The sequence below is a fragment of the Oncorhynchus clarkii genome, chromosome 16, assembly GCF_045791955.1.
Source record: "Oncorhynchus clarkii lewisi isolate Uvic-CL-2024 chromosome 16, UVic_Ocla_1.0, whole genome shotgun sequence".
Lineage (NCBI taxonomy): Eukaryota > Metazoa > Chordata > Actinopteri > Salmoniformes > Salmonidae > Oncorhynchus > Oncorhynchus clarkii.
This window is the reverse complement of record NC_092162.1, coordinates 73,331,576-73,347,374: the sequence shown is the minus strand read 5'-3', so window position 1 is coordinate 73,347,374 and position 15,799 is coordinate 73,331,576. Positions and strand designations below refer to the sequence as shown.

The window sequence follows — 15,799 nt, the reverse complement described above, 5'->3', positions numbered from 1 at the left end:
TCCACCCACACAGACAGCATCGTGAAGAAGGCGCAGCAGCGCCTCTTCAACCTCAGGAGGCTGAAGAAATTCGGCTTGTCACCAAAAACACTCACAAACTTCTACAGATGCACAATCGAGAGCATCCTGTCGGGCTGTATCACCGCCTGGTACGGCAACTGCTCCACCCACAACCGTAAGGCTCTCCAGAGGGTAGTGAGGTCTGCACAATGCATCACCGGGGGCAAATTACCTGCCCTCCAGGACACCTACACCACCCGATGTCACAGGAAGGCCATAAAGATCATCAAGGACAACAACCACCCGAGCCACTGCCTGTTCACCCCGCTATCATCCAGAAGGAGAGGTCAGTACAGGTGCATCAAAGCAGGGACCGTTTAGGTTAGGGTTAGGTTTAGGGGTTAGGGGTTAAGGTTAGGGTTAGGTTTAGGGGTTAAGTTTAGGCGTTAAGGTTAGGGTTAGGGTTAGGTTTAGGGGTTAGGTTTAGGGGTTCAGGTTAGGGTTAGGTTTAGGGGTTAAGGTTAGGGTTAGGTTTAGGGGTTAAGGTTAGGGTTAGGGGTTAAGGTTAGGGTTAGGTTTAGGGGTTAGGTTTAGGGGTTAAGGTTAGGGTTAGGTTTAGGGGTTAGGTTTAGGGGTTAAGGTTAGGGTTAGGGTTCGGTTTAGGGGTTAAGGTTAGGGTTCGGTTTAGGGGTTAAGGTTAGGGTTAGGTTTAGGTTTAGGGGTTAAGGTTAGGGTTAGGTTTAGGGGTTCGATTTAGGGGTTAAGGTTAGGGTTAGGTTTAGGGGGTTAAGGTTAGGGTTAAGTTTAAGGGTTAAGGTTAGGGTTAAGTTTAGGGGTTAAGGTTAGGGTTAGGTTTAGGGGTTAAGGTTAGGGTTAAGTTTAGGGGTTAAGGTTAGGGTTAGGTTTGGGTTAGGGTTAGGGTTAGAAAAGAAAGAGAGAGCGGGAAGGAGAGAGGGAAAGAGAGAGGTAAGGAGAGAGAGAGAAGGAGAGAGGGAAGGAGAGAAGGAAGGAGAGAGAGAAGGAGAGAGAGAGAAGGAGAGAGAGGAGAGACAGACAGACAGAGTATATCATTTCAGATGAGGGAGGATGGTAAAAATGATTTATCAAGATCAATGGTCTTATTTCATATTGGATGACAGTCATTCATATTCCATTCACCCAGTTCTGTAACCTCCATAGGTTTAGGCTACTGTCATTCATATTCCATTCACCCAGTTCAACGTAACATCAATAGGTTTAGGCTACTGTCATTCATATTCCATTCACCCGGTTCTGTAACCTCCATAGGTTTAGGCTACTGTCATTCATATTCCATTCACCCAGTTCAACGTAACATCAATAGGTTTAGGCTACTGTCATTCATATTCCATTCACCCAGTTCTGTAACCTCCATAGGTTTAGGCTTCTGTCATTCATATTCAATTCACCCAGTTCTGTAACCTCCATAGGTTTAGGCTACTGTCATTCATATTCCATTCACCCAGTTCTGTAACCTCCATAGGTTTAGGCTACTGTCATTCATATTCCATTCACCCAGTTCTGTAACCTCCATAGGTTTAGGCTCCTACATGATACTGGAATTTTCCCTATACCCATCTAGAATCAAGATACTGTTGACCAGAATATCGATCAATACCTAGAATCTAAATACTGTTGACCAGAATATCGATCAATACCTAGAATCTAAATACTGTTGACCAGAATATTGATCAATACCTAGAATCTAAATACTGTTGACCAGAATATCGATCAATACCTAGAATCAGGATACTGTTGAAGAGAATATCGATCAATACCTAGAATCTAAATACTGTTGAAGAGAATATCGATCAATACCTAGAATCTAAATACTGTTGAACAGAATATCAATCAATACCTAGAATCAAGATACTGTTGAAGAGAATATCGATCAATACCATTTTCATATGATTCTGCATTTCTGTGCAGTATCTACTGTAAATCGATCATATATATCACTCTGTGTTTCTGTACAGAACTGACTGTTAATTGATCATATATCATTCTGTTCCTGGTCAGAATTTACCCTATAAAATGTATAATATATTGTGTTCCTGTACAGCATTTACTGTAAGTGGATCATTCATCAAAAGATACATAAAAATATGTTGACGTCAATTTCACAGTTACATGACACAGATGGGAAAAGAGTTACCAGATCACTTCAGTACAAGCTAACACGATTACACTAAAGGGAAATGAGTACAATGCATTCTGTGCTTCTATATGAATAAAACCACAGAGGAAGAAGAAGGGAAAGAGCTTCAGAGGGACCACATCTGATGGAGGGGGGAAATATCTAGACCGGTCTCAAAACGCCACAGAGTAGGAGTTCTGATCTGGGATCAGTTTAGCCTTTTAGATCATAATCAATAATATTATATGGACAGAGGGGGATCTGATCCAAGATCAGCAATAGGTTATAGACAATAAATGACTCACCCCCATTGGCGAGGTCCTGTGAGGCGATGACAAAGCCAAACCCCTCCCCTGGCCGTCTCCGTAGCTCCACTTCCTGACCCATAACAGACACCTGGGCCCTTCCCCCTCTACCGTCCACCATGGCCCCCAGCCCCAACCTCCCTCTTCCCCCACCTCCAGGGGGCATGGCTGGAGGCCCAGGGTCACCACCCTCCTCCATCCCTAGCCAGTCCCTGGGCTCCAGGGTGATGGTTACCGGGACTGAGTCCAGGAAGGAGGTACTCTGGACCAAGGAGGGGAGTTCAGTGGAGGGTGAGGCTGGGGCGAGGCCACTGTGGCTGGGGGGGAGGTGCAGGGGCACCAAGGCATCTGAGGTGGAGGTGGAAGGCAAGTCGGATGGGGATGGGAGGCCGTGAGAGAGGGAAGAGGGGCCAAGCGGAGAGGGGAAGGGTTTGTAGAGGTTAGGGGAGACAGGAGAGAGGAAGGACCCTGGAGAGAGAGAGACAAAGAGAGAGACAAAGAGAAAGAGAGAAGAGAAAATACCTTAGCCATAACAATAATGATTTACCATTTCCAACAGCAACATTATAGATTCAAAAAGCTTTATTGTCCCAACATTAGGCAATAGGCATTATGCCTAGTGTTGTTTTCATTAGTGTGTATTACGTACAAACTTTCCACTGTTTTGAATAATAAGACAGCAGTTCAGTTCATCTACTCACCACATTAAAAAGTAATTCATGAACCCAACACAGAGAGAACTAAATCTCTGAGGTGAATCCATTCCATCCATTAATTCATGTGTTGTTTTCTAAGATTTTGTGTTTCTATGTTTTGGCCGGGTATGATTCTCAGTCAGGGACAGCTGTCTATCGTTGTCTCTGATTGGGAACCATACTTAGGTAGCCCTTTTCCCTCCTTTCTGTGTGGGAGGTTAACTTTGTTTGTGGCCCTGTAAGCTTCACGGTTGTGTCTTTCGTTTGTTATTTTGTTTGGCGACATTTTGAATAAAAAGGAAAATGTAGGCTCACCACGCTGCACTTTGGTCTCCTTCCAACGACGCCCGTGACAATGGAATCAATCTTCAGGATGTTTTTTAACATAAAACTTCAATAATATTCCAACAGGAGAATTACTATGTCTGTAGAAAAGCAATGGAATGAGAGCTACCTCTCTCGTGACCGCGCCTCAGAGCCTGTAGCAATCTGCCAGACTTCTGACTCATTCCTCTCTCATTCGGTTCCACTTCACAGTAGAATCCTCAAACAACTTTCTAAAGACGGTTGACATCTAGTGGAAGCCTTAGGAAGTGCAACATGACCAATATCCCGCTGTGTATTCAATAGGGTCTGTGTTGAAAATCGACCAACCTCAGATTTCCCACTTCCTGTTGGGATTTCTTCTCAGGTTTTTGCCTGCCATATGAGTTCTGTTATACTCACAGACATCATTCAAACCGTTTCAGAAACTTCAGAGTGTTTTCTATCCAATACTAATAATAATATGCATATATTAGCAACTGGGACTGAGGAGCAGACCGTTTGATATGGGCACCTCTGGGCACCTTTTCATCCAAGCTACTCAATACTGCACATGCAGCCATAAGAAGTTAAGATTTTTAATGTAAACCTAAAGTTTTATTTTTTATTTTATTTCCCCTTTATTTAACCAGTTAGGCCAGTTCAGAACACCTTTATTTAACCAGGTAGGCTAGTTGAGAACACCTTTATTTAACCAGGTAGGCTAGTTGAGAACACCTTTATTTAACCAGGTAGGCTAGTTGAGAACACCTTTATTTAACCAGGTAGGCTAGTTGAGAACACCTTTATTTAACCAGGTAGGCCAGTTGAGAACACCTTTATTTAACCAGGTAGGCTAGTTGAGAACACCTTTATTTAACCAGGTAGGCCAGTTGAGAACACCTTTATTTAACCAGGTAGGCTAGTTGAGAACACCTTTATTTAACCAGGTAGGCTAGTTGAGAACACCTTTATTTAACCAGGTAGGCTAGTTGAGAACACCTTTATTTAACCAGGTAGGCTAGTTGAGAACACCTTTATTTAACCAGGTAGGCCAGTTGAGAACACCTTTATTTAACCAGGTAGGCTAGTTGAGAACACCTTTATTTAACCAGGGAGGCTAGTTGAGAACACCTTTATTTAACCAGGTAGGCACCTTTAGTTGAGAACACCTTTATTTAACCAGGTAGGCTAGTTGAGAACACCTTTATTTAACCAGGTAGGCTAGTTGAGAACACCTTTATTTAACCAGGTAGGCTAGTTGAGAACACCTTTATTTAACCAGGTACGCTAGTTGAGAACACCTTTATTTAACCAGGTAGGCTAGTTGAGAACACCTTTATTTAACCAGGTAGGCTAGTTGAGAACACCTTTATTTAACCAGGGAGGCTAGTTGAGAACACCTTTATTTAACCAGGTAGGCTAGTTGAGAACACCTTTATTTAACCAGGTAGGCTAGTTGAGAACACCTTTATTTAACCAGGTAGGCTAGTTGAGAACACCTTTATTTAACCAGGTAGGCTAGTTGAGAACACCTTTATTTAACCAGGTAGGCTAGTTGAGAACACCTTTATTTAACCAGGTAGGCTAGTTGAGAACACCTTTATTTAACCAGGTAGGCTAGTTGAGAACACCTTTATTTAACCAGGTAGGCTAGTTGAGAACACCTTTATTTAACCAGGTAGGCTAGTTGAGAACACCTTTATTTAACCAGGTAGGCTAGTTGAGAACACCTTTATTTAACCAGGTAGGCTAGTTGAGAACACCTTTATTTAACCAGGTAGGCTAGTTGAGAACACCTTTATTTAACCAGGGAGGCTAGTTGAGAACACCTTTATTTAACCAGGTAGGTTAGTTGAGAACACCTTTATTTAACCAGGTAGGCTAGTTGAGAACACCTTTATTTAACCAGGTAGGCCAGTTGAGAACACCTTTATTTAACCAGGTAGGCTAGTTGAGAACACCTTTATTTAACCAGGTTAGGCCAGTTGAGAACACCTTTATTTAACCAGGTAGGCCAGTTGAGAACACCTTTATTTAACCAGGTAGGCTAGTTGAGAACACCTTTATTTAACCAGGTAAGCTGGTTGAGAACACCTTTATTTAACCAGGTAGGCTAGTTGAGAACACCTTTATTTAACCAGGTAGGCTAGTTGAGAACACCTTTATTTAACCAGGTAGGCTAGTTGAGAACACCTTTATTTAACCAGGTAGGCCAGTTGAGAACACCTTTATTTAACCAGGTAGGCCAGTTGAGAACACCTTTATTTAACCAGGTAGGCTAGTTGAGAACACCTTTATTTAACCAGGTAGGCTAGTTGAGAACACCTTTATTTAACCAGGTAGGCTAGTTGAGAACACCTTTATTTAACCAGGTAGGCCAGTTGAGAACACCTTTATTTAACCAGGTAGGCTTAGAACACAGGTAGGCTAGTTGAGAACACCTTTATTTAACCAGGTAGGCTAGTTGAGAACACCTTTATTTAACCAGGTAGGCTAGTTGAGAACACCTTTATTTAACCAGGTAGGCCAGTTGAACACCTTTAGGTAGGCTAGTTTATTTAACCAGGTAGGCCAGTTGAGAACACCTTTATTTAACCAGGTAGGCCAGTTGAGAACACCATTATTTAACCAGGTAGGCCAGTTGAGAACACCTTTATTTAACCAGGTAGGCCAGTTGAGAACACCTTTATTTAACCAGGTAGGCCAGTTGAGAACACCTTTATTTAACCAGGTAGGCTAGTTGAGAACACCTTTATTTAACCAGGTAGGCTAGTTGAGAACACCTTTATTTAACCAGGTAGGCCAGTTGAGAACACCTTTATTTAACCAGTTAGGCTAGTTGAGAACACCTTTATTTAACCAGGTAGGCCAGTTGAGAACACCTTTATTTAACCAGGTAGGCTAGTTGAGAACACCTTTATTTAACCAGGTAGGCCAGTTGAGAACACCTTTATTTAACCAGGTAGGCTAGTTGAGAACACCTTTATTTAACCAGGTAGGCCAGTTGAGAACACCTTTATTTAACCAGGTAGGCCAGTTGAGAACACCTTTATTTAACCAGGTAGGCCAGTTGAGAACACCTTTATTTAACCAGTTAGGCCAGTTGAGAACACCTTTATTTAACCAGGTAGGCCAGTTGAGAACACCTTTATTTAACCAGGTAGGCCAGTTGAGAACAAGTTCTCATTTACAACAGTGACCTGGCCAAGATAAAGCAAAGCAGTTCGACACATACAACGACACAGAGTTACACATGGAGTAAAACAAACATACAGTCAATAATACAGGAAGTTACTGAAAGTACTGAAGTCACATTAAGAGTATTCAACCTAAAGTACTGAAGTTACTTATTACATTAAGAGTATTTCAACCTAAAGTACTGAAGTCACATTAAGAGTATTTCAACCTAAAGTACTGAAGTTACTTATTACATTAAGAGTATTTCAACCTAAAGTACTGAAGCTAGATGTTCATTAAGAGTATTTAAAAAGGAAGAAAATCTGGATGAGGGTACTGCACCAAGGCTATCAACAACAGTAGTATTACCAGTATTTATATACAGTAGGTAAATATAGTGTACTTGTGGTAGTGGTAGTAATATTAGTGTATTTGTGGTAGTAGTAGTAGTAATATTAGTATTACTAGTATTTATATTGGTAAATACAGTGTATTTGTGGTCGTAGTAGTAGTAATATTAGTATTACTAGTATTTATATTGGTAAATACAGTGTATTTGTGGTCGTAGTAGTAGTAATATTAGTATTACTAGTATTTATATTGGTAAATACAGTGTATTTGTGGTCGTAATAGTAATATTATTTATACAGGATAATGTGCTCACCTCCTCTGTAAACCAACAGCATTACTTCTCCCTGCTTGATGTGCTCCTGAAGGACCCTCTGCATCTTCAATGTTAAAACAGGTCAACATTATTATATAGGTCAACATTATTATACAGGTCAACATTATTAAACAGGTCGACATTATCATGCAGGTCGACATTATCATACAGGTCAACATTATTATACAGGTCAACATTATTATACAGGTCAACATTATTATACAGGTCAACATTATTGTACAGGTCAACATTATTATATAGGCCAACATTATTATATAGGTCAACATTATTATACAGGTCAACATTATTATACAGGTCAACATTAGTATACAGGTCAACATTATTATACAGGTCAACATTATTATATAGGTCAACATTATTATAAAGGTCAACATTACTATACAGGTCAACATTATTATATAGGTCAACATTATTATATAGGTCAACAGTATTATACAGGTCAACATTATTATATAGGTCAACATTACTATACAGGTCAACATTATTATATAGGTCAACATTATCATACAGGTCAACAGTATTATATAGGTCAACATTATCATACAGGTCAACATTATTATATAGGTCAACATTATCATACAGGTCAACAGTATTATATAGGTCAACATTATCATACAGGTCAACAGTATTATATAGGTCAACATTATCATACAGGTCAACATTATTCAAATCAAATAAAAAAAAAATGTTTTATTTGTCACATACACATGGTTAGCAGATGTTAATGCGAGTGTAGCGAAATGCTTGTGCTTCTAAATCAAAATCAAATCAAAATCAAATTTTATTTGTCACATACACATGGTTAGCAGATGTTAATGCGAGTGTAGCGAAATGCTTGTGCTTCTAGTTCCGACAATGCAGTAATAACCAACAAGTAATCTAACTAACAATTCCAAAACTACTGTCTTGTACACAGTGTGAGGGGATAAAGAATATGTACATAAGGATATATGAATGAGTGATGGTACAGAGCAGCATAGGCAGATACAGTAGATGGTATCGAGTACAGTATAGACATATGAGATGAGTATGTAAACAAAGTGGCATAGTTAAAGTGGCTAGTGATACATGTATTACATAAGGATACAGTCGATGATATAGAGTACAGTATATACGTATGCATATGAGATGAATAATGTAGGGTAAGTAACATTATATAAGGTAGCATTGTTTAAAGTGGCTAGTGATATATTTACATCATTTCCCATCAATTCCCATTATTAAAGTGGCTGGAGTTGAGTCAGTGTGTTGGCAGCAGCCACTCAATGTTAGTGGTGGCTGTTTAACAGTCTGATAGCCTTGAGATAGAAGCTGTTTTTCAGTCTCTCGGTCCCAGCTTTGATGCACCTGTACTGACCTCGCCTTCTGGATGATAGCGGGGTGAACAGGCAGTGGCTCGGTGGTTGATGTCCTTGATGATCTTTATGGCCTTCCTGTGACATCGGGTGGTGTAGGTGTCCTGGAGGGCAGGTAGTTTGCCCCCGGTGATGCGTTGTGCAGACCTCACTAACCTCTGGAGAGCCTTACGGTTGAGGGCGGAGCAGTTGCCGTACCAGGCGGTGATACAGCCCGCCAGGATGCTCTCGATTGTGCATCTGTAGAAGTTTGTGAGTGCTTTTGGTGACAAGCCGAATTTCTTCAGCCTCCTGAGGTTGAAGAGGCGCTGCTGCGCCTTCTTCACAATGCTGTCTGTGTGAGTGGACCAATTCAGTTTGTCTGTGATGTGTATGCCGAGGAACTTAAAACTTGCTACCCTCTCCACTACTGTTCCATCGATGTGGATAGGGGGGTGTTCCCTCTGCTGTTTCCTGAAGTCCACAATCATCTCCTTAGTTTTGTTGACGTTGAGTGTGAGGTTATTTTCCTGACACCACACTCCGAGGGCCCTCACCTCCTCCCTGTAGGCCGTCTCGTCGTTGTTGGTAATCAAGCCTACCACTGTTGTGTCGTCCGCAAACTTGATGATTGAGTTGGAGGCGTGCGTGGCCACGCAGTCGTGGGTGAACAGGGAGTACAGGAGAGGGCTCAGAACGCACCCTTGTGGGGCCCCAGTGTTGAGGATCAGCGGGGAGGAGATGTTGTTGCCTACCCTCACCACCTGGGGGCGGCCCGTCAGGAAGTCCAGTACCCAGTTGCACAGGGCGGGGTCGAGACCCAGGGTCTCGAGCTTGATGACAAGCTTGGAGGGTACTATGGTGTTGAATGCCGAGCTGTAGTCAATGAACAGCATTCTCACATAGGTATTCCTCTTGTCCAGGTGGGTTAGGGCAGTGTGCAGTGTGGTTGAGATTGCATCGTCTGTGGACCTATTTGGGCGGTAAGCAAATTGGAGTGGGTCTAGGGTGTCAGGTAGGGTGGAGGTGATATGGTCCTTGACTAGTCTCTCAAAGCACTTCATGATGACGGAAGTGAGTGCTACGGGGCGGTAGTCGTTTAGCTCAGTTACCTTAGCTTTCTTGGGAACAGGAACAATGGTGGCCCTCTTGAAGCATGTGGGAACAGCAGACTGGTATAGGGATTGATTGAATATGTCCGTAAACACACCGGCCAGCTGGTCTGCGCATGCTCTGAGGGCGCGGCTGGGGATGCCGTCTGGGCCTGCAGCCTTGCGAGGGTTAACACGTTTAAATGTCTTACTCACCTCGGCTGCAGTGAAGGAGAGACCGCAAGTTTTCGTTGCAGGCCGTGTCAGTGGCACTGTATTGTCCTCAAAGCGGGCAAAAAAGTTATTTAGTCTGCCTGGGAGCAGGACATCCTGGTCCGTGACTGGGCTGGATTTCTTCCTGTAGTCCGTGATTGACTGTAGACCCTGCCACATGCCTCTTGTGTCTGAGCCGTTGAATTGAGATTCTACTTTGTCTCTGTACTGACGCTTAGCTTGTTTGATAGCCTTGCGGAGGGAATAGCTGCACTGTTTGTATTCGGTCATGTTACCAGACACCTTGCCCTGATTAAAAGCAGTGGTTCGCGCTTTCAGTTTCACACGAATGCTGCCATCAATCCACGGTTTCTGGTTAGGGAATGTTTTAATCGTTGCTATGGGAACGACATCTTCAACGCACGTTCTAATGAACTCGCACACCGAATCAGCGTATTCGTCAATGTTGTTGTCTGACGCAATACGAAACATGTCCCAGTCCACGTGATGGAAGCAGTCTTGGAGTGTGGAGTCAGCTTGGTCGGACCAGCGTTGGACAGACCTCAGCGTGGGAGCCTCTTGTTTTAGTTTCTGTCTGTAGGCAGGGATCAACAGAATGGAGTCGTGGTCAGCTTTTCCGAAAGGGGGGCGGGGCAGGGCCTTATATGCGTCGCGGAAGTTAGAGTAACAATGATCCCAGGTCTTTCCACCCCTGGTTGCGCAATCGATATGCTGATAAAATTTGGGGAGTCTTGTTTTCAGATTAGCCTTGTTAAAATCCCCAGCTACAATGAATGCAGCCTCCGGATAAATGGTTTCCAGTTTGCAAAGAGTCAAATAAAGTTCATTCAGAGCCAACGATGTGTCTGCTTGGGGGGGGATATATACGGCTGTGATTATAATCGAAGAGAATTCTCTTGGTAGATAATGCGGTCTACATTTGATTGTGAGGAATTCTAAATCAGGTGAACAGAAGGATTTGAGTTCTTGTATGTTTCTTTCATCACACCATGTCACGTTAGTCATAAGTCATACGCCCCCGCCCCTCTTTTTACCAGAAAGATGTTTTTTCCTGTCTGCGCGATGCGTGGAGAAACCTGTTGGCTGCACCGCTTCGGATAGCGTCTCTCCAGTAAGCCACGTTTCCGTGAAGCAAAGAACGTTACAGTCTCTGATGTCCCTCTGGAATGCTACCCTTGCTCGGATTTCATCAACCTTGTTGTCAAGAGACTGGACATTGGCAAGAAGAATGCTAGGGAATGGTGCACGGTGTGCCCGTCTCCGGAGTCTGACCAGAAGACCGCCTCGTTTCCCTCTTTTTCTGAGTCGTTTTTTTGGGTCGCTGCATGGGATCCACTCCGTTGTCCTGTTTGTAAGGCAGAGCACAGGATCCGCGTCGCGAAAAGCGTATTCTTGGTCGTACTGATGGTGAGTTGACGCTGATCTTATATTCAGTAGTTCTTCTCGACTGTATGTGATGAAACCTAAGATGACCTGGGGTACTAATGTAAGAAATAACACGTAAAAAAACAAAAAACTGCATAGTTTCCTAGGAACGCGAAGCGAGGCGGCCATCTCTGTCGGCGCCGGAAATATAATGCAGTAATAACCAACAAGTAATCTAGCTAACAATTCCAAAACTACTACCTTACAAGTGTAAGGGGATAAAGAATATGTATATAAAGATATATGAATGAGTGATGGTACAGAGCGGCATAGGCAAGATACAATACATGGTATTGAGTGCAGTATATACATATGAGATGAGTATGTAAACAAAGTGGCATAGTTAAAGTGGCTAGTGATACATGTTTACATAAAGATGCAGTAGATGATATAGAGTACAGTATATACATATACATATGAGATGAATAATGTAGGGTATGTAAACATTATATTAGGTAGCATTGTTTAAAGTGGTTAGTGATATATTTTACATCATTTCCCATCAATTCCCATTATTAAAGTGGCTGGAGTTGAGTCAGTGTGTTGGCAGCAGCCACTCAATGTTAGTGGTGGCTGTTTAAAAGTCTGATGGCCTTGAGATAGAAGCTGTTTTTCAGTCTCTCGGTCCCAGCTTTGATGCACCTGTACTGACCTCGCCTTCTGGATGATAGCGGGGTGAACAGGCAGTGGCTCGGGTGGTTGTTGTCCTTGTTGATCTTTATGGCCTTCCTGTGACATCGGGTGGTGTAGGTGTCCTGGAGGGCAGGTAGTTTGCCCCCGGTGATGCGTTGTGCAGACCTCACTACCCTCTGGAGAGCCTTACGGTTGTGGGCGGAGCAGTTGCCGTACCAGGCGGTGATACAGACCGACAGGATGCTCTCGATTGTGCATCTGTAGAAGTTTGTGAGTGCTTTTGATGACAAGCCGGATTTCTTCAGCCTCCTGAGGTTGAAGAGGCGCTGCTGCGCCTTCTTCACGATGCTGTCTGTGTGGGTGGACCAATTCAGTTTGTCTGTGATGTGTACGCCGAGGAACTTAAAACTTACTACCCTCTCCACTACTGTTCCATCGATGTGGATAGGGAGGTGTTCCCTCTGCTGTTTCCTGAAGTCCACAATCATCTCCTTAGTTTTGTTGACGTTGAGTGTGGGGTTATTTTCCTGACACCACACTCCGAGGGCCCTCACCTCCTCCCTGTAGGCCGTCTCGTCGTTGTTGGTAATCAAGCCTACAACTGTTGTGTCGTCCGCAAACTTGATGATTGAGTTGGAGGCGTGCGTGGCCACGCAGTCGTGGGTGAACAGGGAGTACAGAAGAGGGCTCAGAACGCACCCTTGTGGGGCCCCAGTGTTGAGGATCAGCGGGGTGGAAATGTTGTTGCCTACCCTCACCACCTGGGGGCGGCCCGTCAGGAAGTCCAGTACCCAGTTGCACAGGGCGGGGTCGAGACCCAGGGTCTCGAGCTTGATGACGAGCTTGGAGGACACTATGGTGTTAAATGCCGAGCTGTAGTCGATGAACAGCATTCTCACATAGGTATTCCTCTTGTCCAGATGGGTTAGGGCAGTGTGCAGTGTGGTTGAGATTGCATCGTCTGTGGACCTATTTGGGCGGTAAGCAAATTGGAGTGGGTCTAGGGTGTCAGGTAGGGTGGAGGTGATATGGTCCTTGACTAGTCTCTCAAAGCACTTCATGATGACGGAAGTGAGTGCTACGGGGCGGTAGTCGTTTAGCTCAGTTACCTTAGCTTTCTTGGGAACAGGAACAATGGTGGCCCTCTTGAAGCATGTGGGAACAACAGACTGGGATAGGGATTGATTGAATATGTCCATACCACACACCGGCCAGCTGGTCTGCGCATGCTCTGAGGGCGCGGCTGGGGATGCCGTCTGGGCCTGCAGCCTTGCGGGGGTTAACACGTTTAAATGTTTTCCTCACGTTGGCTGCAGTGAAGGAGAGTCCGCATGTTTTAGTTGCGGGCCGTGTCAGTGGCACTGTATTGTCCTCAAAGCGGGCAAAAAAGTTATTTAGTCTGCCTGGGAGCTTGACATCCTGGTCCGTGACAGGGCTGGTTTTCTTTTTGTAATCCGTGATTGACTGTAGACCCTGCCACATACCTCTTGTGTCTGAGCCGTTGAATTGAGATTCTACTTTGTCTCTATACTGACGCTTAGCTTGTTTGATTGCCTTGCGGAGGGAATAGTTACACTGTTTGTATTCGGTCATGTTTCCAGTCACCTTGCCCTGATTAAAAGCAAGTGGTTCGGGCTTTCAGTTTCACTCGAATGCTGCCATCAATCCAGGTCATCCAGGTTATACAGGTCAACATTATTATACAGGTCAACATTAACATAGGTCAACATTATTATACAGGTCAACATTATTATACAGGTCAACATTATTATACAGGTCAACATTATTATATAGGTCAACATTATTATACAGGTCAACATTATCATACAGGTCAACATTATTATACAGGTCAACATTATTGTACAGGTCAACATTATTATAAAGGTCAACATTATTAAACAGGTCAACATTATTATACAGGTCAACATTATTATACAGGTCAACATTATTATACAGGTCAACATTACTATACAGGTCAACATTATTATACAGGTCAACATTATTATACAGGTCAACATTATTATACAGGTCAACATTATTATATAGGTCAGCATTATCATACAGGTCAACATTATTATACAGGTCAACATTATTATATAGGTCAGCATTATCATACAGGTCAACATTATTATACAGGTCAACATTATTGTACAGGTCAACATTATTATAAAGGTCAACATTATTAAACAGGTCAACATTATTATACAGGTCAACATTATTATACAGGTCAACATTATTATACAGGTCAACATTACTATACAGGTCAACATTATTATATAGGTCAGCATTATCATACAGGGCAACATTATCATACAGGTCAACATTAACATAGGTCAACATTATCATACAGGTCAACATTAACATAGGTCAACATTATCATACAGGTCAACTTTATTAAACAGGTCAACATTATTATACAGGTACTGTACAGGTCAATATTATTATACAGGTCAACATTATTATACAGGTCAACATTATTATATAGGTCAACATTATTATACAGGTCAACATTATTATACAGGTCAACATTAACATAGGTCAACATTATCATACAGGTCAACATTATTAAACAGGTCAACATTATTATACAGGTACTGTACAGGTCAACATTATTATACAGGTCTACATTATTATATAGGGCAACATTATTATACAGGTCAACATTATCATACAGGTCAACATTATTATACAGGTCAACATTATTATACAGGTCAACATTATAATATAGGTCAACATTACTATACTGGTCAACATTATCATACAGGTCAACATTATTATACAGGTCAACATTATTATACAGGTCAACATTAACATAGGTCAAAATATTGGTTAATTTACATCTCACACTAAAGGGACACCTTCTTCACATGAAGGTATTCTAACATCCAGTAAACCTTACAACTTCCTGTCATCTAGTAAACCTTACCTTCCTGTCATCTAGTAAACCTTACAACTTCCTGTCATCTAGTAAACCTTGAAGCTATTCTGTCAACTAGTAAACCTTACAACTTCCTGTCATCTAGTAAACCTTACAACTTCCTGTCATCTAGTAAACCTTGAAGCTATTCTGTCAACTAGTAAACCTTACAGCTCTTCTGTCATCCTGTCATCTAGTAAACCTTAAAGTTTTTCTGTCATCTAGTAAACCTTACAGCTCTTCTGTCATATAGTAAACCTTACAGCTCTTCTTTCATCCTGTCATCTAGTAAACCTTAAAGTTCTTCTGTCATCCTGTCATCTAGTAAACCTTACAGCTCTTCTGTCATCCTGTCATCTAGTAAACCTTAAAGTTCTTCTGTCATCTAGTAAACCTTACAGCTCTTCTAGTAAACCTTAAAGCTCTTCTGTCATCCTGTCATCTAGTAAACCTTAAAGCTCTTCTGTCATCTAGTAAACCTTAAAGCTCTTCTGTCATCCTGTCATCTAGTAAACCTTAAAGCTCTTCTGTCATCTAGTAAACCTTAAAGCTCTTCTGTCATCTAGTAAACCTTAAAGCTCTTCTGTCATCCTGTCATCTAGTAAACCTTAAAGCTCTTCTGTCATCTAGTAAACCTTACAGCTCTTCTGCCATCTAGTAAACCTTAAAGCTCTTCTGTTATCCTGTCATCTAGTAAACATTAAAGCTCTTCTGTCATCTAGTAAACGTTAAAGCTCTTCTGTCATCCTGTCATCTAGTAAACCTTAAAGCTCTTCTGTCATCTAGTAAACCTTAAAGCTCTTCTGTCATCCTGTCATCTAGTAAACCTTAAAGCTCTTCTT

The 15,799-nt window shown here is 42.3% G+C and overlaps 1 protein-coding gene across 1 annotated transcript in view; it reads right to left on the bottom strand.

Moving 5' to 3' along the window:
* The window catches only part of LOC139369009 (membrane-associated guanylate kinase, WW and PDZ domain-containing protein 3-like), a 91,823-nt gene that overhangs the window by 22,548 nt on the left and 53,476 nt on the right, over positions 1-15,799 (bottom strand). The window contains exons 11-12 of the mRNA XM_071108575.1: positions 7,303-7,366; positions 2,461-2,928 (exon numbers count right to left, since the gene is read on the bottom strand). Of these exons, the coding sequence (XP_070964676.1) occupies positions 2,461-2,928; positions 7,303-7,366 (532 nt within the window). The remainder of the gene's footprint in view (positions 1-2,460; positions 2,929-7,302; positions 7,367-15,799) is intronic.